The 19,319-nt window shown below is 31.7% G+C and overlaps 2 protein-coding genes across 3 annotated transcripts; both read left to right on the forward strand.

The window, feature by feature from the left end:
• Positions 1 to 3,044: 3,044 nt before the first annotated feature.
• LOC127119964 (WAT1-related protein At3g28050) lies at positions 3,045 to 5,140 on the forward strand. The gene is made up of 7 exons (XM_051050348.1): positions 3,045 to 3,347; positions 3,551 to 3,619; positions 3,733 to 3,846; positions 3,930 to 4,161; positions 4,252 to 4,410; positions 4,504 to 4,655; positions 4,794 to 5,140. Exons 1-7 carry the CDS (start codon positions 3,154 to 3,156, stop codon positions 4,933 to 4,935), a joined length of 1,062 nt encoding a protein of 353 aa, XP_050906305.1. The 5' UTR covers positions 3,045 to 3,153; the 3' UTR covers positions 4,936 to 5,140.
• A 10,395-nt stretch (positions 5,141 to 15,535) lies between these two features.
• On the forward strand, positions 15,536 to 17,377 carry LOC127119925 (WAT1-related protein At3g28050). 2 transcript variants are annotated; one of them, XM_051050295.1, is made up of 7 exons: positions 15,536 to 15,838; positions 15,930 to 15,998; positions 16,097 to 16,210; positions 16,295 to 16,526; positions 16,623 to 16,784; positions 16,878 to 17,029; positions 17,168 to 17,377. In XM_051050295.1, the coding sequence occupies exons 1-7, from the start codon at positions 15,645 to 15,647 to the stop codon at positions 17,340 to 17,342; spliced, it is 1,098 nt and encodes a 365-aa protein (XP_050906252.1). In that variant the 5' UTR covers positions 15,536 to 15,644; the 3' UTR covers positions 17,343 to 17,377. The 2 variants fall into 2 exon arrangements, with proteins under 2 accessions (XP_050906252.1, XP_050906259.1); XM_051050302.1 differs by having other exon boundaries at positions 15,537 to 15,838; positions 16,626 to 16,784.
• Positions 17,378 to 19,319: the final 1,942 nt, after the last annotated feature.

The following is a 19,319-nucleotide window of genomic DNA, read 5'->3' on the forward strand; positions in this document are numbered from 1 at the left end:
CTCCTTCGACGTGTGTCTTCTACATTAGACATATTGCTCAGAATTTTATGCGGGAGATCAAAGACAAAACATTGCGGAAGAAGGTTGTCAACGCATGTTATGCATTATCAGAACCTTCTTTCAAACACTACCGTGAAGAAATAAGATTGTCAAACACAGATGCAGTACGATGGATCGACAGTATTCCATTGGAGAAGTGGACTAGGGCATACGACAACGATCAACGTTGGGGCCACATGACAACAAATCTTGTGGAATCAATGAACTCTGTCTTCAAAGGCATCAGAAACCTACCTATAACCGCTTTGGTGATGGCAACATATTTCAGGCTAGGGGCGCTGTTTGAGATCAGACGTTCCAAATGAAGTTTAGTGTTGCAACCTGGGCAGTTGTTCAGTGATGCTTCGATGAAATTCATTAGACACGAAGCTGCCAACGCAAACATACACGTGGCCACGGTGTTTGACCGTACTAAAGGTTGGTATAGTTTTGCTGAGTCCATGGATCACAATGAGGGCATGCCGATGAGACAATATAGAGTGAAACTAGATAGAGGTTGATGTGATTGCGGAAAGTTCCAAGCTTTTCGTACGCCCCACTCCCATGTCATTGCGGCATGTTCAAAGGTTCAAAGGGATCCATCCTACTTATTATCTGACGTTTACAAAGTCATAAGCCTATCAAATGTTTACAAAATTAGTTTTTCAGCAGTGACAAAAGATGATTACTTGCCAGAATATCAAGGGGACATTGTCTGCCACAAAGAAGTTATGCGAAGAAAGAAAAATGGTCGCCCAAACAGCACCCGTATTCGAACCGAAATGGATACGGCGAACAAAATGGTTAGATTATGTAGTTCATGCCGTCAGCCAAGTCACAATTGTACTGACTGTCATAGTGTTGGAACGAGCACAATAAGATAAATTCACATGTATCTTTTTTGCTATATATAAAAAACAAAATTTATTTCATATTATATGTTTGTGAGGAAATATCATTACATAAACAACAACACAAACAACTACAACAATTAGAATTCGATTACTATAACTAAGCGATTACAACCATTAAAACAATTTTGAACATATTATGCACCATCTTGCGAACGTCTCTGTCAGTCTTAATATCCAACCATTCACACACTTCTCCATTTTGATTGAACGTGGACTCAAGCCATTGAATCCTTCTAATCCTTTCACCATCATCAATTTCCCTTCTAACCAATGGTCCAACTTCCGATTAAGATTTTCGAACGAATCTATATTCCAAAGTCGAATCTTTGTTGGAGACGCGACGGCGGAAAAGATTAAATCGATATTTCTCTTGTGAATGTGAAAAGACATGGTTAGAACTCAAAAACTTGAAGGAGATTGAAGTTGAATGAAAGAGAATGTGTTGTAGGGTAAAAGTTGTGTGAAAAATATGAGTGAAGAGCGAGTTATTTATAGAAGAAGTATCAAAACTGCATGCACCAAAGGGTCAGGCACCACACATGTGATGACATGCATGTGCCAAAAACATGGGCGCAAGCACATGCATTCGCCAGCAGCCTTGACGCCTCCATGCATTGCTTTTAAAGCATGCGCCAACGGTGCTGGCGTCTCCTCTTCCTTTCAAATGGATGCGCCAGTTCATCTGACGCATGTGTTTGAAAAGGTGATTATTCCAGTAAATTTTTTGAAAAATTAATTATTTTAGAAATTAAATTAAAAATTATGATTATTTTAAATTTTTTTTACATACATCACTACCTTCTTAACAACTCTTATTTAACGTCGTAGCTTTTTGCATTTATTTTTTATAATTAAATACTATTATTTATCGTGATAATTTAGTATGATAATTTAAGTTTTAAAAATTAAATACTGTTATGATGATTCTTAAATAGTATAATAATTAAATTATCTAAACAACTCTATAAAATTATTTAATATCACAATAATTAAATACCGTTATGGAATTAAAATTGATATGATATTCAATGTGATAGATAATTCATTTGTGATACCATATTAATATAATAAATCTTCTTTTTATTATAAAAAATAAACGCAAAAATACCCATAAATATGTCTATTTAAAAATATAGTTGTATAACTATTATTTCATATTAAATCAATATAAATATTAAAAGAATTATTTAAAACTAGTTGAAAAAATAAATCAAAATAAATCTTGTAGAAAGTAGTGATGCATGTGTTAGTGGAGAAAGTTAACATTGTTATTTTTGAAATACATTTTTGAAAATTTTCTGAAGATATATTTTTGGAATAAATTTATTTATAAAATTGAGATCTGATTTAAAAATAAAATGTGTGTATTGAGTTGTATCCGGAGATTCATCTTTAAAAACTGAAGTATTTTTAATTTAACTATTTAAATTGTTTAAAATTGTCTAAAATTGGTCCATCATCCTAACATCTTTCATAATATAGTATGCTACTTAATTTATTTTTTACCCCAACTTAATTTGTTAATGAAAATATTTCGATTTAATGAACTAATGAAGAAAGATTAAAAACAAACTTTTAAAAATAAACCACTAAATTAATTTGGGACTTTAAAGTGTACTTTTGTATATACTAAAATAATAATATTTCAAAAAGTCCTCAAATCATGATTATTAATCAGAAATTCACTCACTCAAATGCCATAAAGACAATTTTGTATAAATATATATTTTTCTTTAATTTATACTACATTTTTTAGTAGTGTAGTAGGGATTGAAACTTCATCTCTTAAAAAAATAGTAGTAGCAGATTTTAACCGCACTCTAATGTCTACTTATAGTTACTAACTAAGCTGCCGTCATAGCGATGTATTTCTATTTTTGTACATTTATTTTTCATTTCTTTTGGTACCATCAATTGACCAATGAAATTAAATAATTTAAAAGACAAAACTATAGAATGACTATGGAATATATTGCTATCATGGACCCATCTAGGCCTAATTTTGTATCGTTAAATGTGCCACTACTAATAAAGGATATCTTAAGAAAACTTTGAGATATTTTGTCAATCATTGGTTGTAGTATAAGAGAACTTTCATTTTGGTTTTTGTTTCAAAAGATAGTTATAATCAAAACCTCATCATCCAAAAACATCTTGCAGAAGAACTTGAAAATAGTTAGTGATTCTTGTGACAGAAAAGATGAGAAGAAGATGGTCTTTTTATATGGATTTTCTGCCGGTTGTTGTGATTATAGGCAATGAATGTATTGACATGGGTTTACTCACTTTGTTCAAAGCAGCAACACTTGAAGGAATGAACAATCATGTCTTTATTGCTTATGCTTATGCTCTTGGTACTTTGGTTCTTCTCCCTGTCACTCTTTTCACCAGAAGGTTCACAATTCTTCATTTTTTTCAATATTATAATTTAGTGCATGTTTAGATTGACGGTGAGTTTGACAGAATTACAACATGTTATTGAGATTTCGACAAAATCTATGCTTTGAAGTTTCAACATGATTCCAAACACGCACTTAGTACTTATACTACTTCACTTGACAAAAAATTTCATGTTTTGTTTTCATGTCTCTTTGCAGATCAAGAGTGGTTCCTGTTCCACTGAGTTTCTCCATAATATGCAAAAGTTTGCTTCTTGGGGCAATAGGGTAATTGAAAATTGGCCTTATACTTAACTTAACAACTGTGATTGTATAGTATCAAGGCCTTTTGTATATGATGATTTTGTGTTCTTTTGGAATTGTATGGTGCTCTTATGCAGATGTGGATCTCAGAGTTTGGGGTATATTAGTATTAATTATAGTTCTCCAACACTTGCTTCAGCAATTAGTAATATGGTACCTGCTTTCACTTTCATGCTAGCTGTCACTTTCAGGTTTGATCATTATATTAGAATTAGGCAGTGATTTACAATAACCACTATAGAAACATCTTAATCTATTTTTTTCTCTTATTAAGGATGGAAAAGTTAACTATAAAGAGTAGAAGTAGTAATGCCAAAGTAATGGGAAGCATAATATCAATAGCAGGTGCTTTTGTCTTGACTTTCTACGAAGGAAAATCCATCTTGAATTCCTCATCACTTCATCAATCAAATGAATTTCTCAAGTCAGTGGATTCAGGTTGGGCCATTGCTGGCATTATGCTAATAGTGGACTATTTTCTGGTTTCTCTATGGTATATTTTACAGGTAGGTAGAATTAGTATTGTGCAAAATGAGAGATATTATTTAATAATAGCTTCAAAAATTTAGTTCTAAATTGCTATATTCAATTAGCAGGTACATATCTTGAAAGAGTTTCCAGATGAACTAAGTTTAGTCTTGTTATACACCATAAGTGCAACTGTCATATCAACAGTTGTAGCTTTGTTATCAGTTTCAAATGCAAGTGCTTGGAAAATAGGACTAAATCTCTCACTCATCTCCATTGTTTCCTCTGTAAGTTGTACTGCAAATTACTGCTAAGCTTCGACCAAAAAGTATAAGCTCTTAAGTTTGAGCAGTTTATTGATGAGACGTTTCTTTTTCCAGGCAATTTTTGGAAAGTTAGTAGGCAATACAGTTTCTGCATGGTCAATTAACTTAAAGGGAGCTGTTTATGTAACCTCATTCATGCCACTCCAAATTGTTATTTCTGTTGGCTTGGGTGTGATATTCCTTGGTGATTCTCTTTATGTTGGAAGGTATGCAAATAATTCAATATTTGCATTTAAGTCATGTTTGGGATAGTAAATTATTTCAAATAAGTATATTAAATTTTCCAACATAATTATATGGTGGTTAAAGTGTTAACTTATGTATATTTTTCGTGCAATTTGTAGTATAATTGGAGCCACAATAATCTCAATTGGCCTTTATGGTGTATTGTGGGGCAAAGCAACAGAAGAGATAGAGGAAGATGTTGGTTTCCTAGATTCATCATCTACAGAAAATGTGCCTCTATTGCAAAGTTATAGGACTTAATCTTTCGAAAATAAAATAGATGGAAATGTATAAAAATATTGTTATCAAATCAAAATTTATTTATGAACTAAAAGCCCTACACATCAAAGCATTAAAAAAAAAGGAAATGAAGACATATAAAGTAAAACCAAATGATATATGAAAATATTAAGTTGATATATAAAAATGGATTGTAAGTGAAGCTTATTAAAGTGTTTAAATTGTTAGAAGCTAATAATTTAATGTTTAATAGACAACATGACAACATGTATTCGATGTTGTATTTATCATAAGTGTCGAAATTTGTAAGCATGTATTCCATAGAGTCGAATACCATAGTTAATGAATTGTGTTTTGGTTGTTTATATATATAAATATTGATGTTCTTCTTCTTCTTCTTGAAAATCCTAATTGTTTCAACAAATTGATATCAACGAGTTCGATGGCGATTCAGAGAGAATATATAATGGCAAATGGTAATACGACATCAAAGTAATTTCCGGCGAATCTATCAGTTCTCAAATGCGAGAACTACGAGAGGTGGATTACTTAAATAAATGGCATCTTCAAATTTAAAGATGTGGCTGAAATTGTGACTGATGGAGTACTTGAATTGGAAGCGAATGCAAATAATGTTCAAAAGGTTGTGCATAAGAAACAAAGGAAGAAAGATAGAAAAACCGTTTTCTTGATTCATCAATGTGTGCGACAAGTTGAAGAATTTGTATGGCAGAGATGAAAAACTGAAGAGGGTGAAGTTGTAGACGTTGAGAAAGCAATTTGAGATAACACATATGAAGATGAATTGGTTGCTGATTTCTTCTCAATATTAGTGTTACTCACGAACCAGATGAAGAGGTGTGGTGAATCGATCAATGATTAGAAGAAGACTGAGAAAATGTTAAGGTCTCTGAATGCAAATTTTGGTTACATTATAATGTCTATTGAAGAGTCCAAGAACTCAGGTGAGATGATGTTATAAGAACTTCAAGCTTAATTAGAGACTCATGAGATGAGACTGAAGCAAAGGAACTCAAAAAAGGGAGAAGGTGACGGAATAAAATTTGCAAGCAAGATTCACCAAGAAGTTTGGAAAAGAAAAGGTGAAACAGAGAAAGAATCTTGCTAATGATGAGAAGTCAAGCAAGAATTCAAAGAATCACTTTGATTAACTAATAAATGAATGGGCAACAAGTATTTGGGGGAAGAAAGTTGACATGAAGGAGGTGCAGTGTTACAAATGTCAAGGATTTAGTCATTATGCTTGAGATTGTAGAACAAAGAAGGTATCAATAACATGACAGTCAACACCTTTCAAAAAAAAGGAAAAAAGTCCGCTAAGTCAAATACCACAAAATGACCTAGGCAAAAGTTAGGGCATCCCGATGGACCGAAAGCTTCAAAGAAGTGATCCAAGCAAAATTAGGGATAAAGAAAAACAAAAAAATGGGTCCTCAAATTCTCAACAAAATAAAGCAAAATAAGGTGACTGTCATTTGAAGAAAATTCGTCTTGAATCCCCATCAACCTTCGAATCCTCTTGGAAGTTGAATGCGTGTATCGAATTAACTGAACTTAGGAACTGGAGATCATCAAGAAGAAGGGGTGGGTAAAAATTAAATTTTGAGCCTTATATCCTTTTTAAAAAAAAAACAAACCATGAACCAGGCCACGTTACAACCCTTAAAAGACCTAATTGAGACATGGTCTATTTTGAAAGCATACTATAACAAGGTTGTGTTTACCTGACTCCAAACGATTTTTGTTAATCATTTGATCATACCAACTTGGATAGTGTGAATGACTAGATCATCATCGTGTTCTTATTAGTGACTCCTTCACTGTATTTCACCCGTTCATCTCAATAAATTTTTATTTCAATTTTTTTTTGCATAAGCATTGCATTAAAATTACCATTTTTGAATGAACAATCTTATTTGCAAGTCAACATTTAGCATCAAAGAAATTCCAACAATATACAGTTGAAGAACTTGATAAAGTGAAAAAAGTCCAGTCAGGGGCAAATTGCTTTGAGTATCGGTCAATCCGAGCCAATCACCCTAAGGGTCATCTAGCCAAGAGTAATTTGCTTCAAGACTCAGACAGGGGCAAGCCACCTCAGAAGCTCACTGAGTCCAACAAGCCAAGGACAGTCAATCAAAAGTCTATCGTTCCAAGATTTGGTTAATCAGGGGAAGACCACTGCAAGTTTCAGACACTTGGGGCAAGCCATCTCGATATCATCTCATGTCAAGCTATTTAAAACTCACTTTCAAGGTGAACACTTTCAAAGACCCAACAGACTGGGGCAAGATGAGCCACAGAGGGGCAGACCCCTTTCATGCTTTCAAACTGCTCAAACAAATTCTGCTATACATCAACAAGTATTGAGTTTGAGACGAGTGCCCGAAAATTATGATAGTACGGTTCATTAATCCTTCGAAAGGATCCATTTGGCTAAGTTATGGCTGCCAAGATTGATAGAATTATTCTTTGACAATATCTATCACATATATTTGGTTGAGTTCTTGGTGTTTAAGAATCATGATCTCCATAAAAAGCCTCTACAACTCCCAGTCCACTAAGGTGTCAGCATTTTTATATCATGATCATTCATATATCATGCATAAAAAGAAATTCAAATCATGCATAGCCGGAATGTACTTCGTGCTCATTTTGCATTGACCCAGGTCTTGTTGTTGATCCTATATCCTTTGACCTCTAATTCTAGTTTGTCTTTGGTGCTCTTAAACCATCATCCGATTTTTGCAGTCATTTTCAAGTCCAACTCAGTTGGCAATTTTGTCCATGAGGTTCATTTCCTTTTGGGGATTATCCAATGAATTTCCGGATTACTCCTTCGTTTATTGATGTATTTACATAACTTGTTTGATGTATTTCCAAGTGTTTCCCCACATATCTGATGTACTCTCGAATATGTCTGTCTTGTATTTTGATGTATTTTCAGAATTTCCTCAAGGTAATGTCGAATGTGTCTGTTATCTGATGTATTTCCAAATATTCACTTGTAATTCTGATGCATTTCCTGATTTCATTTACTTTACTCTCCGATGAATTCTCGAGCATGTCATTTTTGTTTTGACGCACTTCCAGAACCCCTATGCCATTCCCTAGCATTATTTCAAGGTTCATTGGTGTCTCTTAAAATCAAGATGTCGCTAGCATTATTCTAAGCTCAGTTGTTACAAGAACTCATTTTAACCCCAATTGTCGTTGGCGTCATTGTCACTCCGTTTGTAAATACAATCGTAATTGATATATGAAGTTTAGTTGTCGCTAACATCGTTTCAAGTCCAGTTGTTGCTGGCAAACTCCGTTGTAGCCAGTAATTATTTTACTAATACCCTCGGTCAAGTCCAATTGTTGTTGGCAAAATCCGTTAAAATCTGGTTGTAATCCGTTACTTATGTGGTCAAAGTCCAATTGTTGTTGGCACTTATCCGTTAAAAGCTAGGTTGTAATCCATTGCTTACGGTCAAAGTCCAATTGTTGTTGGAAAAATATGTTAAAAGTTGGTTGTAATCCATTACTTACGGTCGGAGTCCAATTTTTATTGGAACCTATCCGTTAAAAGCTAGGTTGTAATCCATTGTTTACGGTTAAAGTCCAATTGTTGTTGGTAAAATCCATTAAAAGTTGGTTGTAATCCATTGCTTACGGCCAAAGTCCAATTATTGTTGGCACGTACAGAGAGTTTGATTACCCTGTCTTTCCTGATGGTTCCATGAAAGTCATGTATGAATCATCATCTTGAGGAATTCCCAGAAGCTTGGAGGTTTTTCGTGTTAGAAAACTTCAATGATGTTTGTTTTGTTTGATTTCTTTGTAAAGAATCATCGTAGCCTTTTACGTGGATGATCTACTTATAAGAAGACTCCCGTTTATCTTTGTTTTGTATAAATTACCTATTAGGAATCTCCAAAATCTTTGATCGGATGAATTTCTTATGAGAAATCTCCAGAATTATCAGATGTATTCTAAAGTGTCAGGTCATGTATGAACCTATTGATGAAACTTGTCTTGTATGTTTTCCAATATTCTCAGGTCATGTATGAACTTGTTGAAGTTTTCTTTGGGTTTTCTGGTGTTGTCAGGTCACGTATGAACCTATGGTTAAAATATCCGTGAAACCTCCAGAATTGTCAGGTCATGCATGAACCTGTGGATATACTTTCTTTGAATTTTCCAGTGTCGTCAGGTCATGTATGAACCTATTGATAAAACTCCCTTTGATTTTTCCCAATTGTTGTCAGGTCATGTCCGAACATCTGACTTTAGTTTTTACCAAGTGTTGTCAGGTCATGTATGAACCTGTGAGTGAAACTTTCTTGGTATATCCTAATGTTGAGGTCATGTATCAACTTATTGATTAAACTTTCTTAGATTTTCTAGTATTGTCATGTCATGTCTGAACCTGCTATTTAAACGCTTTGAATTTTCTAAGTATTGACAGGTCATGTCTGAACCTGTTGTTGAAATGCTTTGTATATTCCAACGATGTCAGATCATGTATGAGCTTGTTGATGAAACTTTCTTTGTATGTTTTCCAGTATTGTCAGGTCATGTTTGAACTTGTTGATGGAACCTTTTGATATCCCCCCAACATTATCAGGTCATGTTCGAACCTGTTATTGAAACTCTTTGAATATTCCAATGGTCAGGTCATGTATAAACCTATTGATGGGATTCTTTGATTTTTTCCAGTGTTGTTAGGTCATGTATGAACTTATTGACTAAACTTTCCTAGATATTCAGGTTGTCATCAGATCAATGTCTGAACCAGATGTTCAAACATTCTTTAAATGTTCCCTAATGATGTCAAGTCATGTATGACCCTGTTAATTGAGAACTCTTTGAATATTTAAGTGTTGTCAGATGATGTTTGAACCTGTTGTTAAAAAGTCTTTTAATATTCCAATGTTGTCAGGTCATGTATGAACCTGTTGTTAAAATCTCTTTGCATATTCCTCAGTTGTCTTTCCTCCAGCAGGATTGTTATCCCCATTGAATTTCTACCTTTTTTTTTTCTATGGGCCACTTTTACCACATGTTTCCATCATTATCGCATAAATCTTTGTTTCATTCTGCATCCATTATAAAGCATCATGCTAGGGTTTATCTTATGTCTGATCATATCCCTAGCAAACTAAAAACAAAAACGAGTCATTCATACATTCATAGCATCTCATATCATATCATATCATTTGCATTTCAGGATCAAAATCCGGGTCTTCTTAGTATTTAACTATCTCCCACTATGATCATATGAAGAGTGTACTGCTTCGTATTCTCATGTTGAAGATACTTAAATAGGGGCAACTGTCACACCCCAATTTTGACCCTGAATCACTAATTCAATACATTCATCATAGCTATTGCATATCTACATAGCATACCATGCATTCCATACCGCATAGTGCCTAGAATATCAGTCGAAATAATTTTTTCGGATCTACAGGCAAACCAGTTGAATTAATCGACAGATGTGCGTCAAATCAGTGGGCGGAAAATTTTAAAATCAAGCTTCCAGACATCAACTTTATTAATCTACGTTTTGCGTAGTTTAATCTGGTATGCTCGATTTATTTTCCAGCTAATTTTTTGGCCACTTTTTGATCAGCTTGAGCCTGTTTAACCGGTCAAAATTTATTTCAAAATTAAAAGAAACGCTATATTTTTCCAATAAGTTTATTTCGCACTGATCATTTTGGTGCATTCATTTTAATTTTTCGAGCACTTTTGTGTTCGATTTTTATTCATTTTGAGTCTTTTTATTTTTATCCTTTTATCAACATATTCATAAAAAATAAGTAGAATTGTCTATGCTTTATTTTACTTAATTTTAATTATTTTAATTAATTATTTTCTTAAAACTCATTTTTTTTCACTATTTTTACTCATTAGGGCAATAATGGAATTTTATTAAAATAAGTAAACCATATTTCCATTTATATATATATAAGATGTTACTGAAAGAAAGGGTGAAAGAAAGGGAGAGAGAAAACCAACCACACACCGATAAGTGCCACCCCATTTCAACCGCCCAATCCCTCTCTCAGTTTTTTTGGAAGCAAATTTTTTCTTAATGTAATTCACTCACATAGCATAACCTCTACTCCACCTTTAAAATCCAATTTCATTTTCTCTCAATAATATTCATCTTCACTACAAATCATACACACTACTCTTCCTTCCACTTTTTACACACAAAACCTGCTACCTTCCACTTTTTACACACAAAACCTGCTACCACATGTTTCTCTTATTCCACTTCACAAAAATAATACTTCCTCTTCACATTCACCTACTTCATATCTCCCTCAATTATCTTTTTTAACTCAATAAAAATATCTCATCATTCATATCTATATATACCACATTTTGTTTTATTTTGTGTTGAGCTTCATATGTGGTATTTTGAAATTTTATTTTTGCATAGATAATGCTTCTTATACTTACTATCTTTTATTTTTTAATATATAAATACTTTTTTAAGTTATATATATATATATATATATATATATATATATATATATATATATATATATATATATATATATATATATATATATATATATATATATTTTGCCTTTTACATATGGATATTGATTTTTTCATACATGTTTCTTATACTTACTATCTTTTATTTTTTTTAATATATAAATACTTTTTTAAGTTATATATATATATATATATATATATATATATATATATCTTTTTACATATGGACATTGATTTTGTAATTTTATATTTGATTTTTTTATACACTGTTTATTTTAAGAAACATATATTTCTGGTTTTGATATATATATACAAATTCTAAAGTTATATACTAATGCTTTTTTGAGTTATATATATATATATATATATATATATATATATATATATATATATATATATATATATATATATATATATATATATATATTTCCATTTTTGTTGTTGTTATATATAGAGTTTTGTTTTTTTAGTTTTATATATAATATATACCTTTTTTTAAATTATATATTTTTCGATTTAAGTATATAAACATAAATAATTTTTTTGTTTTTATATGATTTTGTTTTTTATGAGTTATATAATATTTAATGTTATGTTTTACTTATATAGTATACATTCCTACGATGTTTTACTTATATATACCGTAATGTTTTAGTTAGATATATACATATATAGTCTTAGTTTTTAGTTATATATATATATATATATATATATATATATATATATATATATATATATATATATATATATATATATATATATATATATATATATATATATATATATATATATATAGTTAATATTCTTTTCGTATTTTATTTTATTATAGTTTTATTTCGATTCTGTAACCATGCATATTCATTATGGGTAACGCGTGTGTGTTGTGTTTATCTTTTTATTTTTCAATTATTTTTAGTGGATGTGAAAAATGTGACACAATTGTAATAATAATAATGTGTTTGATTGTTGCTTTGTTTGTCGTTGCGATCTTGGAGTTAAAATTCAATTTAGCTTTTGAAAATCGCTTGGACAAATAGATTGTTGTTCAACTTCTTATAGAGTGATTCTTACATGAATCCACTCTAAGTTAGCTTAGAGCTAAATTCAGTCTACTCTCGATTTCGATTGACTTTCGGTCCCGTGACTTACTCTTGGGCCTTCTTACAATGGGCTATTTTCTTTTTGCGTGCTCGCATTTACTTGTCTGCATTTCAATTACCCTCAAATGACTTCAAATCATTTTCATAAGAGAATCTGAAGAAAAAGATTACCTTGGATGAAATATCCTGTAGTAATCCCGGATATTAGGCTCAAGTTGTAAGAGCTTGCAAGCCATAAGTATTCATCTTCTCTTTAAAACACCTCAATATTCAAACCATTTTCGTAAGTAAGTTGGAAGAAAAAGATTACCTGGATGAAATATCCAGTCGTAATTCTGAATATTAGGCCCAAGTTGTAAGAACTTGTAAGCCATAAGTGTTCGTCTTTCCCTCAAAAACACTTGTAAATATTCAAACTTATTTTCTTAATAAAATTGGAAGAAAAAGATTACCTGGGTGAAAGTTCCAGACGTAGTCCCGAGTGTTAGGCCCAAGTTGTAAGAGCTTGTAAGACATAAGTGTTCGTCTTTCTCTCAAAAACACTTGTAAATATTCAAACTTCTTTTCTTAATAAAATTGGAAGAAAAATATTACTTGGGTGAAAGGTCCAGACGTAGTCCCGAGTATTAGACCCAAGTTGTAAGAACTTGCAAGTCATAAATACTCGTCTTTCAAGCCCAAAAATACATTAAACCAATCAAACTCTTTTTATTACCGTCGTGCGATTGATCAGGATTTTTTTTCATAAACGAAAGATATTGTATCTTAAAATGATGCGAATCAATGTTTCATCCAAATCCTGATCTTTCGCACGACGATATTGTATTTATTTTTATGATGCGAAAGATATTGTATTTATTTTTTTAATATATAAACGAAAGATATTGTATCTTAAAATGATGCGAAAGATATACGTCACGTTTTTCCGAATGTTGATTTGTAAATCCATTCGACGGGATGTATACGTCTGCTCTTCATCTGTTTTGGGTAAAACAATGTTTTTTGTCGATTAATACAATATAGCTTTCGCTAAAATCGACCAACAAACAAATATTTTCTACCCAGAACCACGTAAGCCTTGAGTTCTCTATTGCACCCGGAGATACGTAGGAGCAGGATTTGTAAATCTTGTCAAGCCCATTAATAAAAAAACTTAGGTTTAGTCCCTTTCGTTTCAAAATCCAAAAACATCTTCTCTTTTCTTTCGATCCTATTATTCTTTCCCTCATAATAACTTGAGAAACATAACATTTCTAAGCTAACACTAACGTGCACAACTAACCTAACGGTTCCCGTTGAGTACAACGGACGTGAGGGGTGTTAATACCTCCCCCTTGTGTAATCGAGTCCCGAACCCTGATTTGATTGCGACGATCATAATCATTGTCGTTCTTTCTTGGGTTTTATCGATATTTCCCCTTTTATTTTTAGGAATAAATAAAGTTCGATAACGACTCTGTTTAGTCCATCATGCGAGCGTGCGATTGCGCTTCGCTAAGTCGTGCTCTCATTTTTTGAGGTGCCACAGTTTGGAATGTGCAAGTTTGTTCTTTCGGATGCTGAGTCAACTTCAAACCACATGTTATATTTTGATTTGCAACTCCGTGGCAGGGCTAAAAGAAGTTACTGGCTTCTTTTGTGGTCAACTGTAGTTAGAGTGATTTGGCTAATATGGAATGTCACCTTATTTCAATAAGGTATGAAAGGTTCATACGAGATTGTTTCTCTTGCAAAATAATCTAGCTTGAGACTGCTAGGATTAAAGGGAAGCTTGTGTGCTCTAAGTAAGATTGATTGTTGGATTGTTGAATTGTAATTCCTTGTGTCGAAGCAGGTTGCTCGACAGAGCAAGGAAGTGTCAAACCACCTAGTGTGTTGAGTTGTGTTAGTGTGTCGAAGTGTTGAAGCATGTTGCTTCCCACAAGATTTCGACTTATGCCTATTTTAGTAGTGTTAGCTATTTTGTGCTTTTATAGTTTTGTGCTTTTATAGTTTTGGGCTTTGACTTGAGGTCCAAGTTAACCTAAATCTATAAATAGAGGGAGTAACCCTTATTTTTGTAATGAAGTGAATAAAGTATTCTTAACATTGTATTCACAATATTTTGTAGTTGTAAAGTGAATAAGAAGTTTTCCACAGTTTGTGGGCAGAGAAAAACTCTGCAGAATTTTATTACTCTTCTTTTTCATCGTTCTTTACACTATTTCTTTCTCTTTTGTTCTTCTCTTTTCATTGCTATTGTGTGGGTAATAACAATTTTGTTCATCAAGATTGATTGAAATTCTCCATAGATTTTGGGGGATTTTCAACATGGATCATATCACTTTTTTTATACTAAGGAATTTTCCTTCTCCCGATCATTTGTTTCGAGTGTTGTTTCCATCTTTTTTTTCTTGCTTTTATGAACCTGCCTTTTTGTGTTTGGCTTGAGGTTTCCGTGTTTTCCGTCCTTTATTGTTTTTGTTGCAGTTTTGTTGCTTAGTTTTATTTCCTCTTTTGCATTGTAAGGCTTAAAGTATCCCTTGTGCTTTTTTCTAATGCAAGTTTACTTATACAAAAGATAAAATTGAATTTTATAAAAAAAGTTGTCTTTATTGAATTGCAATTTATCATCTCGTTGTCATTTTAACATTATATTATAATCTAATTAAGATACACTTTTTTTAAAATTAAGTTAGTGTTGAATAAAGCTGTAAGAATGGAAATGTATTACGTGTGATCGTACTCTAAAAATTTAATACAAGATTATAAGTTTATTTATTATACAGAAAGCAATAAAATAAAAATAAATACATGATTAAGAAAATAATAAAAAAGAAAAAATACATAATAAAATTAGTTAAAAAATATGATATAATTTCAAAAAGGTCCTCAAGTTATGATTATTAGCAAGATGTTCACTCACCCACCAATTTATGGTATATTGCTATCAAGGGACCAAGTATTTAATGTAAAAGGACCTACTAGTATATGATATTTTAAGAAAAGTTTGAGATTTTTCTATTCTTGTTTCATAAAATAATCAAAATTAAAACCTTATCATAAAATAATATCACAGAAATTCTGAACTTCAAAAAAATTTGTGATTGTGGTGACAGAAAAGAAAAGATGAGAAGAAGATGGTCTTTTTACATGGATATTCTACCGGTTATTGTGATTATAAGCTTTGAATGTATTGTGATGGGTTTACTCACTTTGTTCAAAGCAGCAACACTTGAAGGAATGAACAATCATGTCTTTGTTGCATATGCTTATGCTCTTGGTACTTTTGTTCTTCTCCCTATCACTCTTTTCACTAGAAGGTTCACAATTCTTCATTTATCGCAATATTTCAATTTCATAAACAAACATTCGTATAATTTAGTGATTTCATCAAACTAAATCTTTTTGCAGATCAAGAGTGATTCTTACTCCACTGAGTTTCTCCATTATATGCAAAAGTTTGCTTCTTGGGGCAATAGGGTAATGACAAAATGGCCTTATATGTAGTATTGATGTTAATTATATGCTTGTGATGATTTGTGTTTCATGTTTTGGAATTGTATGGTGCTGTTATGCAGATGTGCATCTCAGATTCTGGAGTATATTAGTATTAATTACAGTTCTCCAACACTTGCTTCAGCAATTGCTAATCTCGTACCTGCTTTCACTTTCATTCTAGCTGTCACTTTCAGGTTCAATGATTATATTGGAATTAGAGAGTGATTTACAATAACCATTATAGAAACATCTTAATCTATTTTTTTTCTCTTATTAAGGATGGAAAAGTTAGCTATAAAGAGTAGAAGTAGCAATGCTAAGGTTATGGGAAGCATAGCATCAATAGCAGGTGCTTTTGTCTTGACTTTCTACAAAGGACAATCCATCTTGAATTCCTCACCACTTCATCAACCAATTGAATTTTTCAAGTCTGTGGATTCAAGTTGGGCCATTGCTGGCATTCTGCTAATTGTTGACAATTTTCTGGTTTCCCTATGGTACATTTTACAGGTAGGTAGGATTAGTATTACGCCAAATGAGAGATATTATTTAATCATAGCTTCAGAAATTTAGTTCTTAAATTTTTCAGTTGCTATATTCAATTAGCAGGTACATATCTTGAAGGAGTTCCCTGATGAACTAACTTTAGTCTTGTTAACCTCCACTAGTTCAACCATCATATCAACATTTGTAGCTCTGTTATCAGTTCCAAATGCAAGTGCTTGGAAGATAGGACTAAATCTCTCACTCATCTCCATCGTTTCCACTGTAAGTTACACTACAAATTACTGCAACGCTTCGACCAAAAAATTTAAGCTCTTAAGTTTGAGCAGTTTATTGATGACACATTTCTTTTTCCAGGCAATTTTCGGAAAGTTAATAGGCAATATAGTTTCTGCATGGTCAATTCACTTAAAGGGAGCTGTTTATGTAACCTCATTCAAGCCACTGCAGATTGTTATTTCTGTTGGCTTGGGTGTGATATTCCTTGGTGATTCTCTTTATGTTGGAAGGTATGCGAATAATTCAATTTTTGCATTTGACTCATGTTTGGGCTAGTAAATTATTTCAAATAAGTATATCTAATTTTCCAACTTAATTATATGGTGGTTAAAGTTTTAATTTATGTATATTCTTTCTGCAATTTGTAGTGTAATTGGAGCCACAATAATCTCAATTGGTCTTTATGGTGTATTATGGGGCAAAGCAACAGAAGAAATAAAGGAAGACGTTGGTTGCCTAGACTCACCATCTACAGAAAATGCACCTCTTTTGCAAAGTTATAGAACTCAAACTTTTGAAAAGAAAATAGATGGAAATGTTTAAAAAAAATGGTTATCTAATAAAGTTTTATTTATGAACTAAGAGTCCTACACATCAAAGGATGAATAGTAAGATACATGAAAAAAAGGAAAAGAAAATGAAAGAAATTTTAAGTTAAAACTAAATGATTTATGAAAATATTAAGCTCACATATAAAATGGATTGTATGTGAAGCTTATTTGAACTTGACTTAATGTAAAGTGCTTATTTCATAGAGAAAATCTTAGACATGTAAAAGTGATTTACATATTTCATGCTTTAAAATTTTGGAGGGAGATTGATGCAAAGTTTGGGTGATTGTTATTTTTGATATTTGTTGAACTCTCTAATAAGTGATATCAAATGTCACTTAATGAAAAAAAGATGGTTAATGATTTTGTTGGAGTCATAGAAGAAATTTGACTTCTAATATCAACAACTCTCACTAAAATTTTAAAAAAAGAAGTATATGAAGAATAAATTGTATGAAATATAAACTTTAAAAAAGAAAGATTAATTTATTATAAATAAATTTCACTTAGTACACTCTGTATTTCTATTGTTGTTGAGATGCCTAGACTTAGTTTATATAGATAGCTACTTACTATAAAATTGAGAGAACTATATTACATAGTCATAATTTATTACGCTGAATTACCTTTCATCGTGATAACTCAGTGATGATACATGAAGTCGGACTCGGACACGGACACGGGACATGACACAAACACGGACATGAGGATTATACATGAAGTCGGACTCGGACTCGGACACGGGACATGACACAAACACGGACACGAGGATTCTGTTAATGTAAAAATTATAAGACACGAACACAACTATAAATATTTTATATATTAATATAATAATACAATTTATAAAAAATTTTTATAAAAAATTTAAAATGAGAAGCAAAATTTATGTTTATTTAAGATAAAATAATCAAAAATTTATTCAACACTTTCAAATAATTTTCGAACATGATAATTGATATTCATAAATACCTTGTGAAAGCTGAAGCAATGGTGTGCAAAGATGAAAATAACCGCAGAAGATAAAAGAATTTTTGGAGACAAAAACAGTGAAATATAAAAAAAAAATAAGGAATCCTAATTGTGTTGTTTTTATAATAAAGAAGTGGAATATGAAAGCTAAAAAACCTATTTATTTTTTAAAATTTGAAATTTTTTGAGCTGAGTTTTTATTTTTTTTTAAAAAATCTGAAATTTTCTGAATTGGACCGTCCTTTATTTGAAATAAGGTGTCGTATCCGTAACAATTAAATTTTCTTTTTTTGTTAGACACTTCAAAAACGTGTCTGATACGTGTCGTACGTGTGTCGGTGTCCGACACGCCGTATGAATGGCGTGTCAGAGCTTCATAGGTGGTGACTCTGCTAACTCTGGCTCTGTAATACATCGTAATAAATTTGGTTTGGTGTATGACACACTCTGTAATACAGCGTAATAAATTTGGTCACACTAAGTTATTACTTTTCATCGGAAGCTTTTGAATAACATGTTCAATGTATGATACGCTACGAGTATACGACAATATTAAAGTAATAAAAATGATTGTTTCTCATGGGTTCATTTTAGTATCGAGTTCAAATAATTTGGTGTTTATTTAAGTGGGTTTATTTTGGTGATGGTTTTGCAAACATTAAAGTTTTGATTTGTTTTAAATAATAAAAAACAAGAATCTAAGACAATGATTCATGCCAATTATTTCATTCATAATAAGAATTTCGTTTGTGGAAAACTATAGAAAATAACAGTAATACCCACTTTCGTCGATGCATTAGCGTGTTCTAAATCAACAAGCTACCCGCTCTCGCAATGTATCTCGTTCGTTTAAAAATCGGTTAAAGTTTAACTATTTTAAAAGATAAATTTTTTTCAATTGATTCTGAGACACTTTTATCGACTCAAAATCAATAATTCAAATTTCTAAGTCGGGCATCGATTATCCCCTTTTAACATATAATTTATGCCTAAATAT

This window comes from Lathyrus oleraceus, chromosome 1, assembly GCF_024323335.1.
Source record: "Lathyrus oleraceus cultivar Zhongwan6 chromosome 1, CAAS_Psat_ZW6_1.0, whole genome shotgun sequence".
NCBI classification, from domain to species: domain Eukaryota; kingdom Viridiplantae; phylum Streptophyta; class Magnoliopsida; order Fabales; family Fabaceae; genus Lathyrus; species Lathyrus oleraceus.